This window comes from Lepisosteus platostomus, chromosome 6 (assembly GCF_059453375.1).
Source record: "Lepisosteus platostomus isolate fLepPlt1 chromosome 6, fLepPlt1.hap1, whole genome shotgun sequence".
NCBI classification, from domain to species: Eukaryota; Metazoa; Chordata; class Actinopteri; order Semionotiformes; family Lepisosteidae; genus Lepisosteus; species Lepisosteus platostomus.
Window position 1 is genome coordinate 12,060,828 of NC_142616.1, and position 22,492 is coordinate 12,083,319.

Consider the following 22,492-nt stretch of genomic DNA (forward strand, 5'->3'; position numbering starts at 1 on the left):
GCCGTTCAAAAAAAGATGCTTGTATTGTCCGCGACCAAGAACAAAAGACCCGACACTATCAGCAACAGAGGAGTCCTGTACTCCAGTGAATAGCACGTCTGTCTGAGCAGTGCTTGGAATTTCTCGCACACACAATAATACAAAATACACTCTGGTACAAAAGGTGAAGCAGTTTCAAAATGCTGCTTGTTTGAGTCGTTTAGAGTATAAACCCATTGCTTAAAAAGTGAATGTTGTGTGAATACCTGGAGGTGTTCATTTGTGTTTAATAATCCTACTACAGAGAAGGCAGTCCAGTCCAGCCTGGAGAGTCTCACACTGCTCTGTCAGTGTCAGTGGAGTCTGATTATAATCTCAGTGAATCACTAATCAAGATCACAGTCCAGTCAGTCCAGTCCAGCCTGGAGAGTCTCACACTGCTCTGTCAGTGTCAGTGGAGTCTGATTATAATCTCAGTGAATCACTAATCAAGATCACAGTCCAGTCAGTCCAGTCCAGCCTGGAGAGTCTCACACTGCTCTGTCAGTGTCAGTGGAGTCTGATTATAATCTCAGTGAATCACTAATCAAGATCACAGTCCAGTCAGTCCAGTCCAGCCTGGAGACTCTCACACTGCTCTGTCAGTGTCAGTGGAGTCTGATTATAATCTCAGTGAATCACTAATCAAGATCACAGTCCAGTCAGTCCAGTCCAGCCTGGAGTGTCTCACACTGCTCTGTCAGTGTCAATGAGTCTGATTATAATCTCAGTTAATCACTAATCAGGATCACAGTCGTCAGTCCAGTCCAGCCTGGAGAGTCTCACTTCTCTGTCAGTGTCAGTGGAGTCTGATTATAATCTCAGTTAATAACTAATCAAGATCACAGTCCAGTCAGTCCAGTCCAGCCTGGAGAGTCTCACACTGCTCTGTCAGTGTCAATGAGTCTGATTATAATCTCAGTTAATCACTAATCAGGATCACAGTCGTCAGTCCAGTCCAGCCTGGAGAGTCTCACTTCTCTGTCAGTGTCAGTGGAGTCTGATTATAATCTCAGTTAATCACTAATCAAGATCACAGTCCAGTCAGTCCAGCCTGGAGAGTCTCACACTGCTCTGTCAGTGTCAGTGGAGTCTGATTATAATCTCAGTTAATCACTAATCAAGATCACAGTCCAGTCAGTCCAGTCCAGTCTGGAGAGTCTCACACTGCTCTGTCAGTGTCAGTGGAGTCTGATTATAATCTCAGTGAATCACTAATCAAGATCACAGTCCAGTCAGTCCAGTCCAGCCTGGAGAGTCTCACACTGCTCTGTCAGTGTCAGTGGAGTCTGATTATAATCTCAGTGAATCACTAATCAAGATCACAGTCCAGTCAGTCCAGTCCAGCCTGGAGAGTCTCACACTGCTCTGTCAGTGTCAGTGGAGTCTGATTATAATCTCAGTGAATCACTAATCAAGATCTCAGTCCAGTCAGTCCAGTCCATCCTGGAGAGTCTCACACTGCTCTGTCAGTGTCAGTGAAGTCTGATTATAATCTCAGTCAATCACTAATCAAGATCACAGTCCAGTCAGGAGAGTCTCACACTGCTCTGTCAGTGTCAATGAGTCTGATTATAATCTCAGTTAATCACTAATCAGGATCACAGTCCAGTCAGTCCAGTCCAGCCTGGAGAGTCTCACTGCTCTGTCAGTGTCAGTGGAGTCCGATTATAATCTCAGTTAATCACAAATCAAGATCACAGTCCAGTCAGTCCAGTCCAGCCTTGAGAGTCTCACACTGCTCTGTCAGTGTCAGTGGAGTCTGATTATAATCTCAGTGAATCACTAATCAAGATCACAGTCCAGTCAGTCCAGTCCAGCCTGGAGAGTCTCACACTGCTCTGTCAGTGTCAATGAGTCTGATTATAATCTCAGTGAATCACTAATCAAGATCACAGTCCAGTCAGTCCAGTCCAGCCTGGAGAGTCTCACACTGCTCTGTCAGTGTCAGTGGAGTCTGATTATAATCTCAGTGAATCACTAATCAAGATCACAGTCCAGTCAGTCCAGTCCAGCCTGGAGAGTCTCACACTGCTCTGTCAGTGGAGTCTGATTATAATCTCAGTGAATCACTAATCAAGATCACAGTCCAGTCAGTCCAGTCCAGCCTGGAGAGTCTCACACTGCTCTGTCAGTGTCAGTGGAGTCTGATTATAATCTCAGTTAATCACTAATCAAGATCACAGTCCAGTCAGTCCAGTCCAGCCTGGAGAGTCTCACACTGCTCTGTCAGTGTCAGTGGAGTCTGATTATAATCTCAGTTAACCACAGGGCTTGGCGCCAGACGCCGCTCCAGTCCTGGGAAAGTCTCTTTCCCGTGAGCGGCCGCGCCTCGCTCCTGCCGGGACCTGCGCGGGCGGCGGGGCTGGGGAACTGGGCCGACCGGTCGGGTCGGGGCGCTGCCGGCTGCCTGTCTCCCTGACCAGCGCCCGGCGCTCGTGGGAAGGCGTGACCTCGCTCCTCCCGGCGGGTTACGACAGCGCGGCGCCGGCGGGCGGAGACGCTGCAAGACCGACTCGGCTGTTTTCACACAGAATCCAGACGTCCGCCCGGCCTGGAGACGGCCTGGTACTGGCGCTGCCACAGTTGCTGACCAAATAATCCGTTTCACAGGATTGTTCTTTGGGTCATGTTGGACTTGATTTGATCTGGTTTGATTATTTCTTGCTTGAATTCCTCCGTGAGTGCCTCTCTGCCAACAATGGTACCTCTCCTCCAGCACACACACAGCAGAGTGAGCCCTGATTGGAGGAGCAGTGTGTCTCACTGACAGAGTGAGCCCTGATTGGAGGAGCAGTGTCTCTCACTGACAGAGTGAGCCCTGATTGGAGGAGCAGGGTGTCTCACTGACAGAGTGAGCCCTGATTGGAGGAGCAGTGTGTCTCACTGACAGAGTGAGCCCTGATTGGAGGAGCAGTGTGTCTTACTGACAGAGTGATCCCTGATTGGAGGAGCAGGGTGTGTCTCATTGACAGAGTGAGCCCTGATTGGAGGAGCAGGGTGTCTCTCACTGACAGAGTGAGCTCTGATTGGAGGAGCAGTGTGTCTCTGTCACTGACAGAGTGAGCCCTGATTGGAGGAGCAGGGTGTCTCTCACTGACAGAGTGAGCCCTGATTGGAGGAGCAGTGTGTCTCACTGACAGAGTGAGCTCTGATTGGAGGAGCAGTGTGTCTCTCACTGACAAGAGTGAGCCCTGATTGGATGAGCAGTGTCTCTCACTGACAGAGTGAGCCCTGATTGGAGGAGTGAAAAGAGGCCTCAGCACTGCTGAGGGTTCGAGAGACGGGTTCAGGCTGTGTGGCGCAAGGGCGAGCCGCTTTATTTTTTTTTGTAGAAGTCTTCAGAAAACCTTAAATACTTCCCCAGCAGAATTGCTTGAACCCCCGAATAATAATAATAATTAGAAGAATAATAAAAAAGAACACCCAAAAACCAACTAGGACGCCTCAGGCGATCTCCGCCAGTCTCTGCAGCAGGCCCGAGAAGCCCGCGGCATGCTGGGACAGCTCGGCCACGCGGTCCACCATCTCCTGCGCGGCGGGCACGGAGGGGTAGCTCTGGGCCGCGCCCTTGGTGGCCACGACGACGGCCTTCAGGGCCTGGCACAGCCGGCCGCCCGCGGCCGTGACCTTGGCGCGCAGGTCGGGCGAGGCCAGCAGGCGGGACAGCGTGTCGCCGATGAAGACCAGCTTGTGGGCCGTCACGATCAGGCCCTTGCCCCGCGACACGAAGACGCGTGGCGGCTGGCTGCCCCGCACGCTGGAGAAGAGGGCGTCGATGGCGTCGGCCAGGCTGGACAGGTGGGCCAGGCTCTGCGAGGAGTAGAAGGCCAGGAGCTCGGAGTCCTCCAGGGACAGGGACACGGGCAGCGGCGGGGACGGGCTGGGCTGGGGGGGGACACGAGGACAGGGTCAGCAGTGGGACTCTTCTTTCTGCTTGTTGCTCTCCCGCCACTGTGTCACTGTGTCAGTGTCTGTCTGTCAGTGTCTGTCACTCTGTCACTGTGTCTGTGTCTCACTGTGTCTGTCTGTCACTGTCTCACTGTGTCTGTCTGTCACTGTCTCACTGTGTCACTGTGTCTGTCTCACTGTGTCTGTGTCTAACTGTGTCAGTCTGTCACTGTGTCACTGTGTCTGTGTCACTGTGTCTGTGTCTAACTGTGTCTGTCTGTCACTGTGTCACTGTGTCTGTGTCACTGTGTCACTGCGTCACTGTGTCAGTGTTAGTCTGTCAATGTGTCAGTGTGTCACTGTGTCACTGTGTCAGTGTCTCACTGTGTCACTGTGTCAGTGTCTCACTGTGTCACTATGTCAGTGTCTCACTGTGTCACTGTGTCAGTGTCTCACTGTGTCACTGTGTCTGTGTCTAACTGTGTCTGTCTGTCACTGTGTCAGTGCTCAGTCATACAGGAGCTCCTGCAATAATCTCTCAGACAAAAGAGTTTCATCTCCTTGACCCAGCAGTGAAACACACACACAGCCCTGAGCTCTGTTGTGAGCCAGTGAAACACACACACACACAGCCCTGAGCTCTGCTGTGAGCCAGTGAAACACACACACACACACACAGCCCTGAGCTCTGCTGTGAACCAGTGAAACACACACACACACAGCCCTGAGCTCTGCTGTGAGCCAGTGAAACACACACACACACAGCCCTGAGCTCTGCTGTGAGCCAGTGAAACACACACACACACAGCCCTGAGCTCTGCTGTGAGCCAGTGAAACACACACACACACACAGCCCTGAGCTCTGCTGTGAACCAGTGAAACACACACACACACAGCCCTGAGCTCTGCTGTGAGCCAGTGAAACACACACACACAGCCCTGAGCTCTGCTGTGAGCCAGTGAAACACACACACACACAGCCCTGAGCTCTGCTGTGACCCAGCAGTGAAACACACACACACACACAGCCCTGAGCTCTGCTGTGAGCCAGTGAAACACACACAGACACAGCCCTGAACTCTGCTGTGACCCAGCAGTGAAACACACACACACAGCCCTGAGCTCTGCTGTGAGCCAGTGAAACACACACACACAGCCCTGAGCTCTGCTGTGAGCCAGTGAAACACACACACACACAGCCCTGAGCTCTGCTGTGAGCCAGTGAAACACACACACACACAGCCCTGAGCTCTGCTGTGACCCAGCAGTGAAACACACACACACAGCCCTGAGCTCTGCTGTGAGCCAGCAGTGGAACACACACACACACACAGCCCTGAGCTCTGCTGTGAGCCAGTGAAACACACACACACACAGGCCTGAGCTCTGCTGTGACCCAGCAGTGGAACACACACACACACACACACACACACACACACACACACACACACAGCCCTGAGCTCTGCTGTGACCCAGCAGTGAAACACACACACACAGCCCTGAGCTCTGCTGTGAGCCAGCAGTGGAACACACACACACACACACACACACACACACAGGCCTGACTCTTACCCTGTGATCTGCAGTGGGGGGATCAGGCATCAGAGGGACACTCTCCGTCTGTACAGCTGGCACAGGTTCTGGTTCTGGCTTCCCCTGAAAGACCAGACGACACCAGCGGCTCAGAGCGACACACTGCCTGCCTGGACACTGCAGCACCGAGCGAGCCCCGGCGCCCGGCTCACCTGCAGCCTGACGTATCCCCCGCTGTCTCCCGCCGCGGGGGGAGGGCGAGCGGCGGGCACGCCCACTGTCCCGATCCCGGCGTACTCGTTCCCGGCCTCATCCTCGGCCTGCCCGTCCGCGGGGCCGGCGGGGGGCGGGGCGGGGGGCAGGGGGAAGAGCGGGGGGGGCGGCGGCGGCAGGGGTCTCTCCTGGATCCAGCTGCCCTTGCGCCCCCCCAGGGTCCCCCCCGCGCCCGCGCCGGCGCCCAGCGGCCGCACCTCGGCCACGGGCAGCGCGGGGAGCGGCCGGCGCGACAGGGACTCCTGGGAAGGGAGGCGGGGCCGGGCCGGGCCCCGGGCCGGGGGGGCGGGGCCCTGCAGGAGGGCAATGGTGTCCTCCAGGGCCTCACGGACCAATGAGAGCAGGGCCTCGGGGGGAGGGGCGGGGCCGCAGGCGGAGAGGGCGGGCACCAGGTCGGAGAGGCGGGACCTGGCCTGGACGAGCGGCGGCGGGGGGGAGGGGGAGGGGCTCGGGCCCTCCGGGGCCGGCGGGGCCGGGTTCCACACGGACAGGATCTCGGTCAGCAGCCGGGCCAGGTCCAGCGGGGTGGGGCTGAGGGAGGCGGAGCTCAGGGCGGACTGCAGCAGCGGGGCCAGCGGGGGCCTCCACGGGCCCTCGCCCGAGCCGGTGCTGGACACGGAGGGGCGGCGCGGGCCGGGCGCGTCGGGGAAGGCCAGCGCGGGCATGTCGTAGATGCCGCCCTCCTCCTCCTCCTCCTCCTCCTCCGGCTCCAGGTCCGGGTCCGCGGGGGGGGGCTCGGGGTCGGGGCCGGGCCCCCCGCCCGGGACGGAGTACAGCTCGGACGCGCCGCCCTCCGTGGGGCTGCAGGGGCTCACCGAGATGCCCGGCAGGCTGGGGACGCTGTAGACGTCCTCCTCGACCTCGCTCTGGGCAACACTGGCTGCCCCCGCCAGGGATGCTGGGATATTGTAGTTGTCCTCCTTCAGGTCTGAGGTCACAGCTAGAGCAGGAACATCATAGACCTGAGAGAGAGAGAGAGAGAGAGAGAGAGAGAGAGAGAGAGAGAGAGAGAGGGGCTCATACAGACACACTGACTGACTGGACACTCCAGTACATTAACACTGCACTGAGAGAGAGGGGTTCATACAGACACACTGACTGACTGGACACTCCAGTACATTAACACTGCACTGAGAGAGAGGGGTTCATACAGACACACTGACTGACTGGACACTCCAGTACATTAACACTGCACTGAGAGAGAGGGGTTCATACAGACACACTGACTGACTGGACACTCCAGTACATTAACACTGCACTGAGAGAGAGGGGTTCATACAGACACACTGACTGGACACTCCAGTTCATTAACACTGCCCTGAGAGAGAGGGGTTAGTTAATACAGGCTCAGTTCATGCCTACCTCGGATCCCAGATTGAGCATTTTGTCCCTGTTGCCAGTGGGGATTGGTCGCGGGATGTTGTAGATGCTGTCGCTGTTGTCCTGGCTCGTAGCTGTAGAGACAGCACACTGCCACCTGCTGGAGGGGGGGGTGTCATACACCTACAAATAATAAAATCCACACACATTACAAACATTGAACCATAAGAAGTATCATGAAGAAAACCACTAGGTCCTCCTAAATATCTCTCTCTTTCCCCTGCTCTCTGCTCCTCTCTTTTGATTCAGTTCAATTCAAGGTGCTTTACTGGCATGACCCATGAGTAAAATCAGTGTTGCCAAAACAAAAGAAATACAATCAAAATAAAACAAAAATCTAACTTAACGGACAATTACAATAAAACCACAATCATAATATATTTACATATAGACATAAGAGCATTATTGAGAGACAGGCTCACTGTCTGTTCCTCAGGCTGAGACAGGAGATCACACACTGTATTATTATTATTATTATTGAGAGACAGGCTCACTGTCTGTTCCTCAGGCTGTGACAGGAGATCACACACTGTATTATTATTATTATTATTATTGAGAGACAGGCTCACTGTCTGTTCCTCAGGCTGTGACAGGAGATCACACACTGCATTATTATTATTGAGAGACAGGTTAACTGTCTGTTCCTCAGGCTGTGACAGGAGATCACACACTGTATTATTATTATTATTGAGAGACAGGCTCACTGTCTATTCCTCAGGCTGTGACAGGAGATCACACACTGTATTATTATTATTGAGAGACAGGCCACTGTCTGTTCCTCAGGCTGTGACAGGAGATCACACACTGTATTATTATTATTGAGAGACAGGCTCACTGTCTGTTCCTCAGGCTGTGACAGGAGATCACACACTGTATTATTATTATTATTATTATTGAGAGACAGGCTCACTGTCTGTTCCTCAGGCTGGGACAGGAGATCAAACACTGTATTATTATTATTGAGAGAAAGGCTCACTGTCTGTTCCTCAGGCTGGGACAGGAGATCACACACTGTATTATTATTATTGAGAGACAGGCTCACTGTTCCTCAGGCTGTGACAGGAGATCACACACTGTATTATTATTATTGAGAGACAGGCTCACTGTCTGTTCCTCAGGCTGGGACAGGAGATCACACACTGTATTATTATTATTGAGAGACAGGCTCACTGTCTGTTCCTCAGGCTGTGACAGGAGATCACACACTGTATTATTTTTATTGAGAGACAGGCTCACTGTCTGTTCCTCAGGCTGTGACAGGAGATCACACACTGTATTATTATTATTGAGAGACAGGCTCACTGTCTGTTCCTCAGGCTGTGACAGGAGATCACACACTGTTTTATTATTATTGAGAGACAGGCTCACTGTCTGTTCCTCAGGCTGTGACAGGAGATCACACACTGTATTATTATTGAGAGACAGGCTCACTGTCTGTTGCTCAGGCTGGGACAGGAGATCACACACTGTATTATTATATTTATTATTATTATTATTATTATTATTATTATTATTGAGAGACAGGCTCACTGTCTGTTCTTCAGGCTGTGACAGGAGATCACACACTGTATTATTATTATTGTGTTTGTGTTGATGTTGATGTTGTGTTTGTGTGTGTGTGTGTCCCAGTGTGTGAGATATGGCTGTGTGATCTGTGCAGTTATGTGCGTGATTCTAGCAGTGCTGTCTCTCTCTCTCTCTCTCTCCCCTGCTCCCTTCCTCGTCTCCCTGTCTCTGTCCTCCTGTCTCTGCTCCTCTCCTTCTCTCACCTGACTAGCGAGGTTCTCGTCGTCCGGCTCCTCGTACTCCCCCTCCTCCTCGTCCTTCTTCCTCGTCTTCCTCGCCTTGTCCCGCGCCTCTCTCCTGCTCGGCGGGGCCTCCCCGCGCCCCCCGGCCGCCCCGTCCTTCCTGGGGACCCCGCGGACGGGGGGCGCGGGGGGAGGGGGCTTGCGGGCGAACCTCGGGGAGCCCGAGGCCGTGCCGACCTTTGACCTGGCGCTGGGCGGGGTGCCCGGGCCGGCCGGGGGCTGGGGTCTCGGGGAGCCCCGGCGCTCGCTCCTGGGGGTCCGCGCGGCGCCCGGCACCGCGGGGGTCTGGTACAGGCCGGGGGGCTCCTGTCCCGGGCGGGGCGGCGGGGTCTGGTACGCCGCCACGTCGCCGGCGGGGGCCGCGCGGGGCACCAGGTACAGCTCCTCGGGGTCCCCCGCCGGCCGGCCGCCGGGCGCGAGGTACAGGGGCTCCGGCGCGGGGCCCCGGGGCCGCAGGGCGCCCGCGGGGACCAGGTACTCGCCGGCGGCCGGCCCCCGCAGGCCCAGCGACGGGGAGCGGGCCCGGCTGGCCCCCGCGGGGGCGCCCCAGTCCGGGCCGGGCCGCGGGCAGGAGCCGGAGCGGGAGCGGGGCCGCCCCCCAGGGGGCCCCTGGTGCACCCCCACTCCTCCCCTCCCGGAGCCCTGCGGGGCCGGGCCCTGGTTCTGCTCCTGGCTGTGGGTCGAGCCCTGGTTCTGGCCCTGGTTCTGCAGCAGGCCGTGGCCCAGGCTGTGGCCCTGGTTCTGGAGCGGGCCATGGGTCAGGCTCTGGTTCGGGTTGAGGCCCTGGTTCTGGATCGGGTTCTGGCCCTGGTTCTGGGGCAGGCCGTGGCCCAAGCTGTGGCCCTGGTTCTGGAGCAGGCTGTGGTTCGGGTTGAGGTTGAGGCTGTGGCTCTGGCCCTGGTTCTGGATCGGGTTCTGGCCCTGGTTCTGGGGCAGGCCGTGGGTCAGCTTGCCCGGGCCCGGCGGGGACAGATACACCGGCGAGACGGCCTCCCCGCCGCCGCCCCGGGGGTCCGGCTCCGGCCCGGCGGCGCGAGAGGGGGCGCCGGGGCGCAGGTAGACGGGCTCCAGCTCGCCGGCGGGGTGCGCGCAGGAGGCAGGCGTGTGCAGCAGCCGCAGCCGGTTGCCGGGGGCGATGCCCTGCCGCCCGTGCAGGGAGCACAGCCACCAGCCCGGGACGTCCCCTCTGTCCCGCTCCAGGACCATCAGGATGTCTCCCTTCCGGAACGCCAGCTCGTCCGGACTCTCCGCAGCGTTGTCAAAGAGAGCTTTCGCCAGCACTGTCTGAGGACAGAGAGGACACACTGACTGGACACTCCAGTACATTAACACTGCACTGAGAGAGAGGGGTTCATACAGACACACTGACTGGACACTCCAGTACATTAACACTGCACTGAGAGAGAGGGGTTCATACAGACACACTGACTGACTGGACACTCCAGTACATTAACACTGCACTGAGAGAGAGGGGTTCATACAGACACACTGACTGACTGGACACTCCAGTACATTAACACTGCACTGAGAGAGAGGGGTTCATACAGACACACTGACTGGACACTCCAGTACATTAACACTGCACTGAGAGAGAGGGGTTCATACAGACACACTGACTGACTGGACACTCCAGTACATTAACACTGCACTGAGAGAGAGGGGTTCATACAGACACACTGACTGACTGGACACTCCAGTACATTAACACTGCACTGAGAGAGAGGGGTTCATACAGACACACTGACTGACTGGACACTCCAGTACATTAACACTGCACTGAGAGAGAGGGGTTCATACAGACACACTGACTGACTGGACACTCCAGTACATTAACACTGCACTGAGAGAGAGGGGTTCATACAGACACACTGACTGACTGGACACTCCAGTACATTAACACTGCACTGAGAGAGAGGGGTTCATACAGACACACTGACTGACTGGACACTCCAGTACATTAACACTGCACTGAGAGAGAGGGGTTCATACAGACACACTGACTGGACACTCCAGTACATTAACACTGCACTGAGAGAGAGGGGTTCATACAGACACACTGACTGGACACTCCAGTACATTAACACTGCACTGAGAGAGAGGGGTTCATACAGACACACTGACTGGACACTCCAGTACATTAACACTGCACTGAGAGAGAGGGGTTCATACAGACACACTGACTGACTGGACACTCCAGTACATTAACACTGCACTGAGAGAGAGGGGTTCATACAGACACACTGACTGACTGGACACTCCAGTACATTAACACTGCACTGAGAGAGAGGGGTTCATACAGACACACTGACTGACTGGACACTCCAGTACATTAACACTGCACTGAGAGAGAGGGGTTCATACAGACACACTGACTGACTGGACACTCCAGTACATTAACACTGCACTGAGAGAGAGGGGTTCATACAGACACACTGACTGGACACTCCAGTACATTAACACTGCACTGAGAGAGAGGGGTTCATACAGACACACTGACTGGACACTCCAGTACATTAACACTGCACTGAGAGAGAGGGGTTCATACAGACACACTGACTGACTGGACACTCCAGTACATTAACACTGCACTGAGAGAGAGGGGTTAATACAGACACACTGACTGACTGGACACTCCAGTACATTAACACTGCACTGAGAGAGAGGGGTTCATACAGACACAGTGACTGACTGGACACTCCAGTACATTAACACTGCACTGAGAGAGAGGGGTTCATACAGACACACTGACTGACTGGACACTCCAGTACATTAACACTGCACTGAGAGAGAGGGGTTCATACAGACACACTGACTGGACACTCCAGTACATTAACACTGCACTGAGAGAGAGGGGTTCATACAGACACACTGACTGACTGGACACTCCAGTACATTAACACTGCACTGAGAGAGAGGGGTTCATACAGACACACTGACTGACTGGACACTCCAGTACATTAACACTGCACTGAGAGAGAGGGGTTCATACAGACACACTGACTGGACACTCCAGTACATTAACACAGCACTGAGAGAGAGGGGTTCATACAGACACACTGACTGGACACTCCAGTACAGTAACACTGGAGAGACAGAGTGATCTCTGGGTTTTAACACAAAGAGAGACGGGGGTGGTGGGGGGGGGAGGGGTACACTCAATGGCACATCTGTCCCCCTCTGTACAGCAGCTTCTGGTCCCATTGTCTTCCCATCCTCCCTCTCCCTCCCCTGGGGGCTGAACAATACAGCCAAGCTGAGCCCCTGTCCTCCAGGGAGACCTGCAGCTCCTCACACAGACACACAACCTGCAGCTCCTCACACAGACACACAACCTGCAGCTCCTCACACAGACACACAGCCTGCAGCTCCTCACACAGACACACAACCTGCAGCTCCTCACAGACACACAGCCTGCACCTCCTCACACAGACACACAGCCTGCAGCTCCTCACACAGACACACAGCCTGCACCTCCTCACAGACACACAACCTGCAGCTCCTCACACAGACACACAGCCTGCAGCTCCTCACACAGACACACAGCCTGCAGCTCCTCACAGACACACAACCTGCAGCTCCTCACACAGACACACAACCTGCAGCTCCTCACAGACACACAGCCTGCAGCTCCTCACACAGACACACAACCTGCAGCTCCTCACAGACACACAGCCTGCAGCTCCTCACAGACACACAGCCTGCACCTCCTCACACAGACACACAGCCTGCAGCTCCTCACACAGACACACAACCTGCAGCTCCTCACACAGACACACAACCTGCAGCTCCTCACAGACACACAGCCTGCACCTCCTCACACAGACACACAACCTGCAGCTCCTCACACAGACACACAACCTGCAGCTCCTCACACAGACACACAGCCTGCAGCTCCTCACACAGACACACAGCCTGCAGCTCCTCACACAGACACACAGCCTGCAGCTCCTCACACAGACACACAGCCTGCACCTCCTCACACAGACACACAGCCTGCAGCTCCTCACACAGACACACAACCTGCAGCTCCTCACAGACACACAACCTGCAGCTCCTCACACAGACACACAGCCTGCAGCTCCTCACAGACACACAGCCTGCAGCTCCTCACACAGACACACAGCCTGCAGCTCCTCACACAGACACACAACCTGCACCTCCTCACACAGACACACAACCTGCAGCTCCTCACACAGACACACAGCCTGCACCTCCTCACAGACACACAACCTGCACCTCCTCACACAGACACACAGCCTGCAGCTCCTCACAGACACACAACCTGCAGCTCCTCACACAGACACACAACCTGCAGCTCCTCACAGACACACAGCCTGCACCTCCTCACACAGACACACAACCTGCAGCTCCTCACACAGACACACAGCCTGCAGCTCCTCACACAGACACACAGCCTGCACCTCCTCACACAGACACACAACCTGCAGCTCCTCACACAGACACACAGCCTGCACCTCCTCACAGACACACAACCTGCACCTCCTCACACAGACACACAGCCTGCAGCTCCTCACACAGACACACAACCTGCAGCTCCTCACACAGACACACAGCCTGCAGCTCCTCACACAGACACACAGCCTGCACCTCCTCACACAGACACACAACCTGCACCTCCTCACACAGACACACAACCTGCAGCTCCTCACAGACACACAGCCTGCACCTCCTCACACAGACACACAGCCTGCAGCTCCTCACAGACACACAACCTGCAGCTCCTCACACAGACACACAGCCTGCAGCTCCTCACACAGACACACAGCCTGCAGCTCCTCACAGACACACAGCCTGCACCTCCTCACACAGACACACAGCCTGCAGCTCCTCACACAGACACACAACCTGCACCTCCTCACAGACACACAGCCTGCACCTCCTCACACAGACACACAGCCTGCAGCTCCTCACAGACACACAGCCTGCAGCTCCTCACAGACACACAGCCTGCACCTCCTCACACAGACACACAGCCTGCACCTCCTCACACAGACACACAACCTGCACCTCCTCACAGACACACAGCCTGCACCTCCTCACACAGACACACAACCTGCACCTCCTCACAGACACACAGCCTGCACCTCCTCACACAGACACACAGCCTGCACCTCCTCACACAGACACACAACCTGCAGCTCCTCACAGACACACAACCTGCAGCTCCTCACAGACACACAGCCTGCAGCTCCTCACACAGACACACAACCTGCAGCTCCTCACACAGACACACAGCCTGCAGCTCCTCACACAGACACACAGCCTGCAGCTCCTCACACAGACACACAACCTGCAGCTCCTCACACAGACACACAGCCTGCAGCTCCTCACACAGACACACAGCCTGCAGCTCCTCACACAGACACACAACCTGCAGCTCCTCACACAGACACACAACCTGCAGCTCCTCACACAGACACACAGCCTGCAGCTCCTCACACAGACACACAGCCTGCACCTCCTCACACAGACACACAGCCTGCACCTCCTCACAGACACACAGCCTGCACCTCCTCACACAGACACACAGCCTGCACCTCCTCACACAGACACACAACCTGCACCTCCTCACAGACACACAGCCTGCAGCTCCTCACACAGACACACAACCTGCAGCTCCTCACACAGACACACAGCCTGCACCTCCTCACACAGACACACAACCTGCAGCTCCTCACACAGACACACAGCCTGCAGCTCCTCACACAGACACACAGCCTGCAGCTCCTCACACAGACACACAGCCTGCAGCTCCTCACACAGACACACAGCCTGCACCTCCTCACACAGACACACAACCTGCAGCTCCTCACAGACACACAGCCTGCAGCTCCTCACACAGACACACAGCCTGCACCTCCTCACAGACACACAGCCTGCAGCTCCTCACACAGACACACAGCCTGCAGCTCCTCACACAGACACACAACCTGCACCTCCTCACACAGACACACAGCCTGCAGCTCCTCACACAGACACACAGCCTGGACCTCCTCACACAGACACACAACCTGGACCTCCTCACACAGACACACAGCCTGCAGCTCCTCACACAGACACACAACCTGCACCTCCTCACACAGACACACAGCCTGCAGCTCCTCACACAGACACACAGCCTGCAGCTCCTCACACAGACACACAGCCTGCAGCTCCTCACACAGACACACAACCTGCAGCTCCTCACAGACACACAACCTGCAGCTCCTCACACAGACACACAACCTGCAGCTCCTCACACAGACACACAGCCTGCAGCTCCTCACACAGACACACAGCCTGCAGCTCCTCACACAGACACACAGCCTGCAGCTCCTCACAGACACACAACCTGCAGCTCCTCACACAGACACACAACCTGCAGCTCCTCACACAGACACACAGCCTGCAGCTCCTCACACAGACACACAACCTGCAGCTCCTCACACAGACACACAACCTGCAGCTCCTCACACAAACACACACCCTGGGTAGAGAGAGAGAGAATCTCACATTCTTAACCAGCCTGGTTATGCAAAATTAAACTCCACTCATAAACAGCAGGAGGACAGGCTCTGTCCTGTCAGTCTTAAAGACAAGACAGAGCCCAGATTACCACAGACAGGGCAGAGCCCAGATCAGCACAGAGCCCAGATTACCACAGACAGGGCAGAGCCCAGATCAGCACGGGGCCCAGATTACCACAGACAGGGCAGAGCCCAGATCAGCACGGGGCCCAGATTACCACAGACAGGGCAGAGCCCAGATCAGCACAGAGCCCAGATTACCACAGACAGGGCAGAGCTCAGATCAGCACAGGGCCCAGATTACCACAGACAGGGCAGAGCTCAGATCAGCACAGGGCCCAGATTACCACAGACAGGGCAGAGCCCAGATCAGCACAGAGCCCAGATTACCACAGACAGGGCAGAGCCCAGATCAGCACAGGGCCCAGATTACCACAGACAGGGCAGAGCCCAGATCAGCACAGAGACCAGATTACCACAGACAGGGCCGAGCCCAGATCAGCACAGAGCCCAGATTACCACAGACAGGGCAGAGCCCAGATCAGCACAGGGCCCAGATTACCACAGACAGGGCAGAGCCCAGATCAGCACAGGGCCCAGATTACCACAGACAGGGCCGAGCCCAGATCAGCACAGGGCCCAGATTACCACAGACAGGGCAGAGCTATGATCAGCACAGGGCCCAGATTACCACAGACAGGGCAGAGCCCAGATCAGCACAGATGGACAGAGCCCAGATCAGCACAGGGCCCAGATTACCACAAACAGGGCAGAGCCCAGATCAGCACAGGGCCCAGATTACCACAGACAGGGCAGAGCCCAGATCAGCACAGGGCCCAGATTACCAGAGACAGGGCAGAGCTATGATCAGCACAGGGCCCAGATTACCACAGACAGGGCAGAGCTCAGATCAGCACAGGGCCCAGATTACCACAGACAGGGCAGAGCCCAGATCAGCACAGAGCCCAGATTACCACAGACAGGGCAGAGCCCAGATCAGCACAGAGCCCAGATTACCACAGACAGGGCAGAGCTATGATCAGCACAGGGCCCAGATTACCACAGACAGGGCAGAGCTCAGATCAGCACAGATGGACAGAGCCCAGATCAGCACAGACAGCCAGCACTACGATTACCACAGACAGAGCCCAGACTCACCGGATGAGAAACCAGAGACGAGTGACCACAGTCTGACAGATTGTCCAGGCAGACAGAGACAGACAGGATGAACAGACAGACAGGCCATGTGACAGACACACACCCAGACAACAGGACGGACAGACAGACGGGCTGCATGGCCAGACACACAGAAGTGGGGTACACACACCCAGAAGACAGGTTCTGGGCAGAGACAGACAGGATGAGTGAGGGACACACAGAAGTGGGGTACACACACCCAGAAGACAGGTTCTGGGCAGACAGGATGGGTGAGGGACACACAGAAGTGGGGTACACACACCCAGAAGACAGGTTCTGGGCAGAGACAGACAGGATGAGTGAGGGACACACAGAAGTGGGGTACACACACCCAGAAGACAGGTTCTGGGCAGACAGGATGGGTGAGGGACACACAGAAGTGGGGTACACACACCCAGAAGACAGGTTCTGGGCAGAGACAGACAGGACAGGTGAGGGACACACAGAAGTGGGGTACACACACCCAGAAGACAGGTTCTGGGCAGAGACAGACAGGACAGGTGAGGGACACACAGAAGTGGGGTACACACACCCAGAAGACAGGTTCTGGGCAGAGACAGACAGGATGAGTGAGGGACACACAGAAGTGGGGTACACACACCCAGAAGACAGGTTCTGGGCAGACAGGACGGGTGAGGGACACACAGAAGTGGGGTACACACACCCAGAAGACAGGTTCTGGGCAGACAGGACGGGTGAGGGACACAGACACCCACCGACAGAGCCATGGCGACGCGCTGCTCCGGACCCGGGTCGGCAGGTCAGGCTCGGGTCGTCCTCAGTTACAGGGGTGCCGGGAGCGGGGGACAGGAGACGGCTCCGCTTCACCCCGACACGGGGCGGGTCGTTCGGGAGGAGAGAGAGTCTGGAGGCGCGCCCCACGTCACCCCACCCCACACACACACCCTTGTGGGTTCGGCGACAAGCGTGGAGCGCCGCGCTCGCGCTGGGCCCTCAGCGCACCTTTCGCGGGTCAGAGGTCAAGCGGCGCGCGGCGGGACCCCCGAACCCCGGCCTGCGCGGACACCCCTCAACACCGGCGGGGCGGAGAAGAGAGTCGGGAAAGGGGGCACCCCGGCTTCTGGTTCTCTCCCCTCTCCTTTTCGAGAAGAATAGGAGCTGGTGTGAAGTACTTGGGTTTAATCCCGGGAAACAACTTCTGTTCCTGTGGGATTTTCAGGAATTCAAGAAGGCGCGAGAGCGGAAATCAGACGAATAACAGAAAGAACCGCCAACGAACAACAAAATAAAATAATAATAATAATAATAATAATAATAATAATATGAAGGAATAACCACCAAACAGCAACGGTGATCGTAGTTAAGAAAACCACCGTCCCCTAAAACCACAAGGGGGGGACTGTTGTTATGTGGACGAGACGGAGCGCGCGGTGCCTACGAGCTCGCCCCACGCAGCGTGGGGTCTCCACACCGGGGCAGACCGCGGCGCAGGGCGGTCAGAGCCGGTCCTGCCGGTCCGCGCCCGCATCCTGCTGGCCCCGCGGGCGGGGGAGCCCGGTCCGGTGGACTCGAGCCTCGTTTCTGCCCGCTGTTGAGGCGCCGGGTCCGAGCCCCGACCTCCGACCTCTGACCCCAGACCCCCCTCCCCGGACTCCACTCCACTCGCTCTCACGCGTTTCTGTCCCTTTTTTTGGGGGGGGTGGGGTTGTTTTCCTGCACCGACCGCAGGAATCACAGACAGGACACGACACGACACGCCACGGAGTCGCCAAACCGGGCCAGCGGCTCGCTCTCCTCAGCTCTCGAGGGGGGGAGCACCCCGGAAACCCCGGAACAACTTTTTTTCCCAGGCAAAAGAAGCACCAGGGGGCCGCTTCAGTTAGCCCACGCACGTCCCCTCGCTCCTCCGGCCGGCACAAGCGTGGAAAGCCAGCCGGGGTTATTTCTCGCCCGTGGAACCCGAGTGTCACAGTCGCGCACACCCGTGGAAGACGTGCCCCGGGCGGTCCCCACGGCGGGCTCGTCCGTGTCCTCGGGTTTCCGTGTTTGTCCCAGGCGCGCCGGGACCGTCCACCCCCCCCTCCTCCTCTCTCTCCCCAACACACACACACACACTCCCTCAGAGGAACCGAGCCACGTCTCCCAGTTTCGGTCCAGATCCCGCAGCCCGGCTGGCCGGCGCGACCCGAACCGCAGGCGACGAGACGGGCGCGCTCACACACACACGGTCCGGGACCGAGGAGTACTTTCTGGGGTGTGTGTGGTGGGGTTTGGGGGGGTTCCTGTGGTATTTTCTCTTGTTTCACCCCCCCGAGTCGAGTCCCGAGTCCTTCAACGGGATCTTTTGGGGTTTTTTTTTTGTTAAACACGAAAAAAATTCACCCCGCAGAAGTCGGCGTTTCCAGAACAAAAACTATTTCTTTTTCTTCTTCTTCCTCCAGCGGGTTTTGTTTTTATGAAAAAAATCAATCTCACACAGTTCTTCCCCAAACTGTCGACGCTCGGTGGCTTTTTTTGGGGTGGTGAAAAACAAAAAACCCCGCACAAAAGACCAAAGTCTCTCCTTATGTCCGCAATTACCCTCCGTCTCTCTTTCTCTCACACGCAGAACAAAAAATCCCGAGTGTCCTTTTCTTCCCCGCTCGTGTTGAAAGAGCACCACCACCACAAACAACAACAATAATAATAATAATAATAATAAGGAGGAGAAGACGATTCAGGACGCTGATCAATAGGTCCCGGCGAGAGAAGGCTCCGTCCGGCGCACGCGAGCCGTCCCGCGGGCCCACTCCACGCTCCACGCTCCACGGCGTGTTTCCTCTCGCTCCCGTCTCGCTCTTTTTGTCCGTCTCCGCCGCCGCCGCTCTCGGCTCCCTGCCTGCGGGCCGGGGGGAGCGGCGGTGTTGTGTTACAGGACGGTCAGGACACACGGAGCGGCGCCGTATTACACCGACAACAGGCGCCCCGAGATGCGTCGCTGTGCGGGCGGGGAACCGCGCTGGCCGGGCTCCGCTCGCGGTGCTGGGACCGAGCTCGGGTCCGAGTCCAGGCCGAGGGGGCGGCTGGGGCGGGAGGCGAGCCCAGCTCCTCTCGGGGGGCGGTGAGTGATGAAGGTGATGATCATCTCTCCCCTCTCTCTCTTCCTCCTCCTCTCACCCCCAACCGCGCAGACGCTCACGGGGAAGGAGATCGAGATCGATATCGAGCCCACAGACAAGGTGAGGCTGGTGTGTGTGTATTACTGTGATCTCCTCTCTCTCACTGTGTCTCCTGTCCTGTTGTGTGTGTGTGTATTACTGTGATCTCCTCTCTCTCACTGTGTCTCCTGTCCTGTTGTGTGTGTGTATTACTGTGATCTCCTCTCTCTCACTGTGTCTCCTGTCCTGTTGTGTGTGTGTATTACTGTGATCTCCTCTCTCTCTCTGTCTCCTGTCCTGTTGTGTGTGTGTATTACTGTGATCTCCTCTCTCTCACTGTGTCTCCTGTCCTGTTGTGTGTTTATTACTGAGGGATTATCTGTGATCTCCTCTCTCTCTCACTATGTCTCCTATCCTGTTGTGTGTTTATTACTGAGGGATTCTGTGATCTCCTCTCTCTCACTGTGTCTCCTATCCTGTTGTGTGTGTGTGTTACTGAGGGATTCTCTGTGATCTCCTCTCTCTCACTGTGTCTCCTATCCTGTTGTGTGTGTTTATTACTGAGGGATTCTCTGTGATCTCCTCTCTCTCACTGTGTCTCCTGTCCTGTTGTGTGTGTGTATTACTGAGGGATTCTCTGTGATCTCCTCTCTCTCACTGTGTCATCTGTTCTATTTGTCTCTCCTTCATTTCTCTCTACTATTATTTATGAGATCAGACAGATAATTATCATGCCACGCTGTTGACATACGGAGTAACTAAACGCAAACAAGGAAACCAACTGACCGCGCTTGCGGACATGACAAAAACAGATGATATAGCACGTAGTTCAGGTGGGGAGCTGCGTCAGCAGGCGCAGGCTGCAAAGGGACAAGTCAAGGTTTATTCCTGCTGAAAAGAGAAGAAAGAAAATACAACGTTTCGGCCGTGGAGTTTCTTCACACGCTCTCTCAAGAATTGTTTTTTTAGCGACGCTTGTTTTATAGATGTTACGGTAAATCCCGCCGCGCAGGAGGGCCATCAGCGCGCCGGGGCTGCCGAGGTCCTAAAGCCCGCGAGCTTCCTCCCTGTCGCGCGCGGCAGCCGCTGCGCTGGAGACTCAGCTGCCCCACCCGCCGCGAGACAGCTGTTCACCCCAGGCACGAGGCTCGTCCCCGGGCACGCCCAGGTCAGCAAGGGGCTCCTGCACAGCTACTGCTGCACTACTACTGCACTACTACCACATTACTGCTGCACTACTACCACACTACAACTCCACTACTACCACATTACTGCTGCACTACTACTAGACTGCAACTGCACTACTACCACATTACTGCCGCACTACTACCACACTACAACTCCACTACTACCACACTACAACTGCACATCTACTACACTACTGCAGTACTGCTACATTACTACACTACTGCTGCACTACTACTGCACTACTACCACATTACTGCTGCACTACTACCACACTACAACTCCACTACTACCACATTACTGCTGCACTACTACTAGACTGCAACTGCACTACTACCACATTACTGCCGCACTACTACCACACTACAACTCCACTACTACCACACTACAACTGCATTTCTACTACACTACTGCACTACTGCTACATTACTACACTACTGCTGCACTTCTACCACACTACTACTGCTACACTACTACCACACTACTGCTACACTTCTACCACTGCTACACTACTACCACACTACTGCTACTGCTGCACTACTACTGCTACACTACTACCACACTACTGCTTCTGTTGCACTACTGTTGCACTGCTCGTCAGACTCGTGATCACAGCGGATCACCCCCCCAGAGCGCTGTGCGTACCGGGCGTGACCCCCCTTCTCTCTCTTTCCCTCGCGTCCGTCTTTCTGCCCCCCTCCTGCCCCCCATCTCGCCCTCTGCAGCTGCCCCCCGGCCAGGCGGGAGCAGGCAGACCTCACTGTGGCCGCGGCCCCCCGGCACGATCCTCATCCCCCCTCACAGGGGGCCCCCCCTTCGGACCTCGCTGACCCCGGCGCCTGCCCCTGCTCTGCCCCCCCTTACCGCCCGATCCCGGGCCGGAGCGCCTGGCCTCGTCACCCTGGTGTTGTCCCCTGTCCCTGTTCCGGATCCCGCTCCGGATTCGAACCTCCGGATGGATCCCCCGGTCCGGGACCCTGGACTGGACCTGTTTGGCCCCCCCGAGCGCCGGCTCACCCTCGCCAGTATCAGGCTCCAGTAACAGGGGCAGGGAGCCCTTCCCGCAGATCCGGGAGAGAGGCAGCGCCCCCCCCGCGCTGGTCACCTGCTCCCCGGGGGGCACCGAGGGGGGGGGATCCCGTGGGCCCGCGGTGACACGACACCCCCCCAGCGAGTTCGGGTCATCTAACGTGAACACGTCCGCCTGGTGGGCTTACTGCGCGTACCCCCCGAGAGGTGTGTCTGTCAACTGGGGCCCCCAGTCCTGGCCCTGGGAGCTCCCACAACTACTACACTACTACCACACTACTACTACTACACTACTACTGCGCGTACCCCCCGAGAGGTGTGTCTGTCAACAGGGGCCCCCAGTCCTGGCCCTGGGAGCTCCCACAACTACTACACTACTACCACACTACTACTACTACACTACTACTGCGCGTACCCCCCGAGAGGTGTGTCTGTCAACAGGGGCCCCCAGTCCTGGCCCTGGGAGCTCCCACTACTACTACACTACTACCACACTACTACTACTACACTACTACTGCGCGAACCCCCCGAGAGGTGTGTCTGTCAACAGGGG

At 56.5% G+C, this 22,492-nt stretch overlaps 1 protein-coding gene across 1 annotated transcript; it reads right to left on the bottom strand.

The window, feature by feature from the left end:
- On the bottom strand, nt 1-19,977 carry efs (embryonal Fyn-associated substrate). Its single transcript, XM_088634274.1, has 6 exons — nt 17,344-19,977; nt 8,865-10,187; nt 7,078-7,218; nt 5,655-6,677; nt 5,482-5,565; nt 1-3,906 (listed from the first exon to the last, which is right to left on the bottom strand). Exons 1-6 carry the CDS (start codon nt 17,353-17,355, stop codon nt 3,466-3,468), a joined length of 3,024 nt encoding a protein of 1,007 aa, XP_088490400.1. The 5' UTR covers nt 17,356-19,977; the 3' UTR covers nt 1-3,465.
- Between the last annotated feature and the right edge of the window lie 2,515 nt (nt 19,978-22,492).

What these genes read in the sequence shown, in the direction of transcription:
- efs (XM_088634274.1), bottom strand. An exon ending in GGGGATACGTCAGGCTGCAG is followed by an intron (nt 5,566 to 5,654) that starts GTGAGCCGGGCG and finishes CTGGTCTTTCAG; the next exon opens with GGGAAGCCAGAACCAGAACC. An exon ending in CCCCCACTGCAGATCACAGG is followed by an intron (nt 3,907 to 5,481) that starts GTAAGAGTCAGG and finishes GTCCCCCCCCAG; the next exon opens with CCCAGCCCGTCCCCGCCGCT.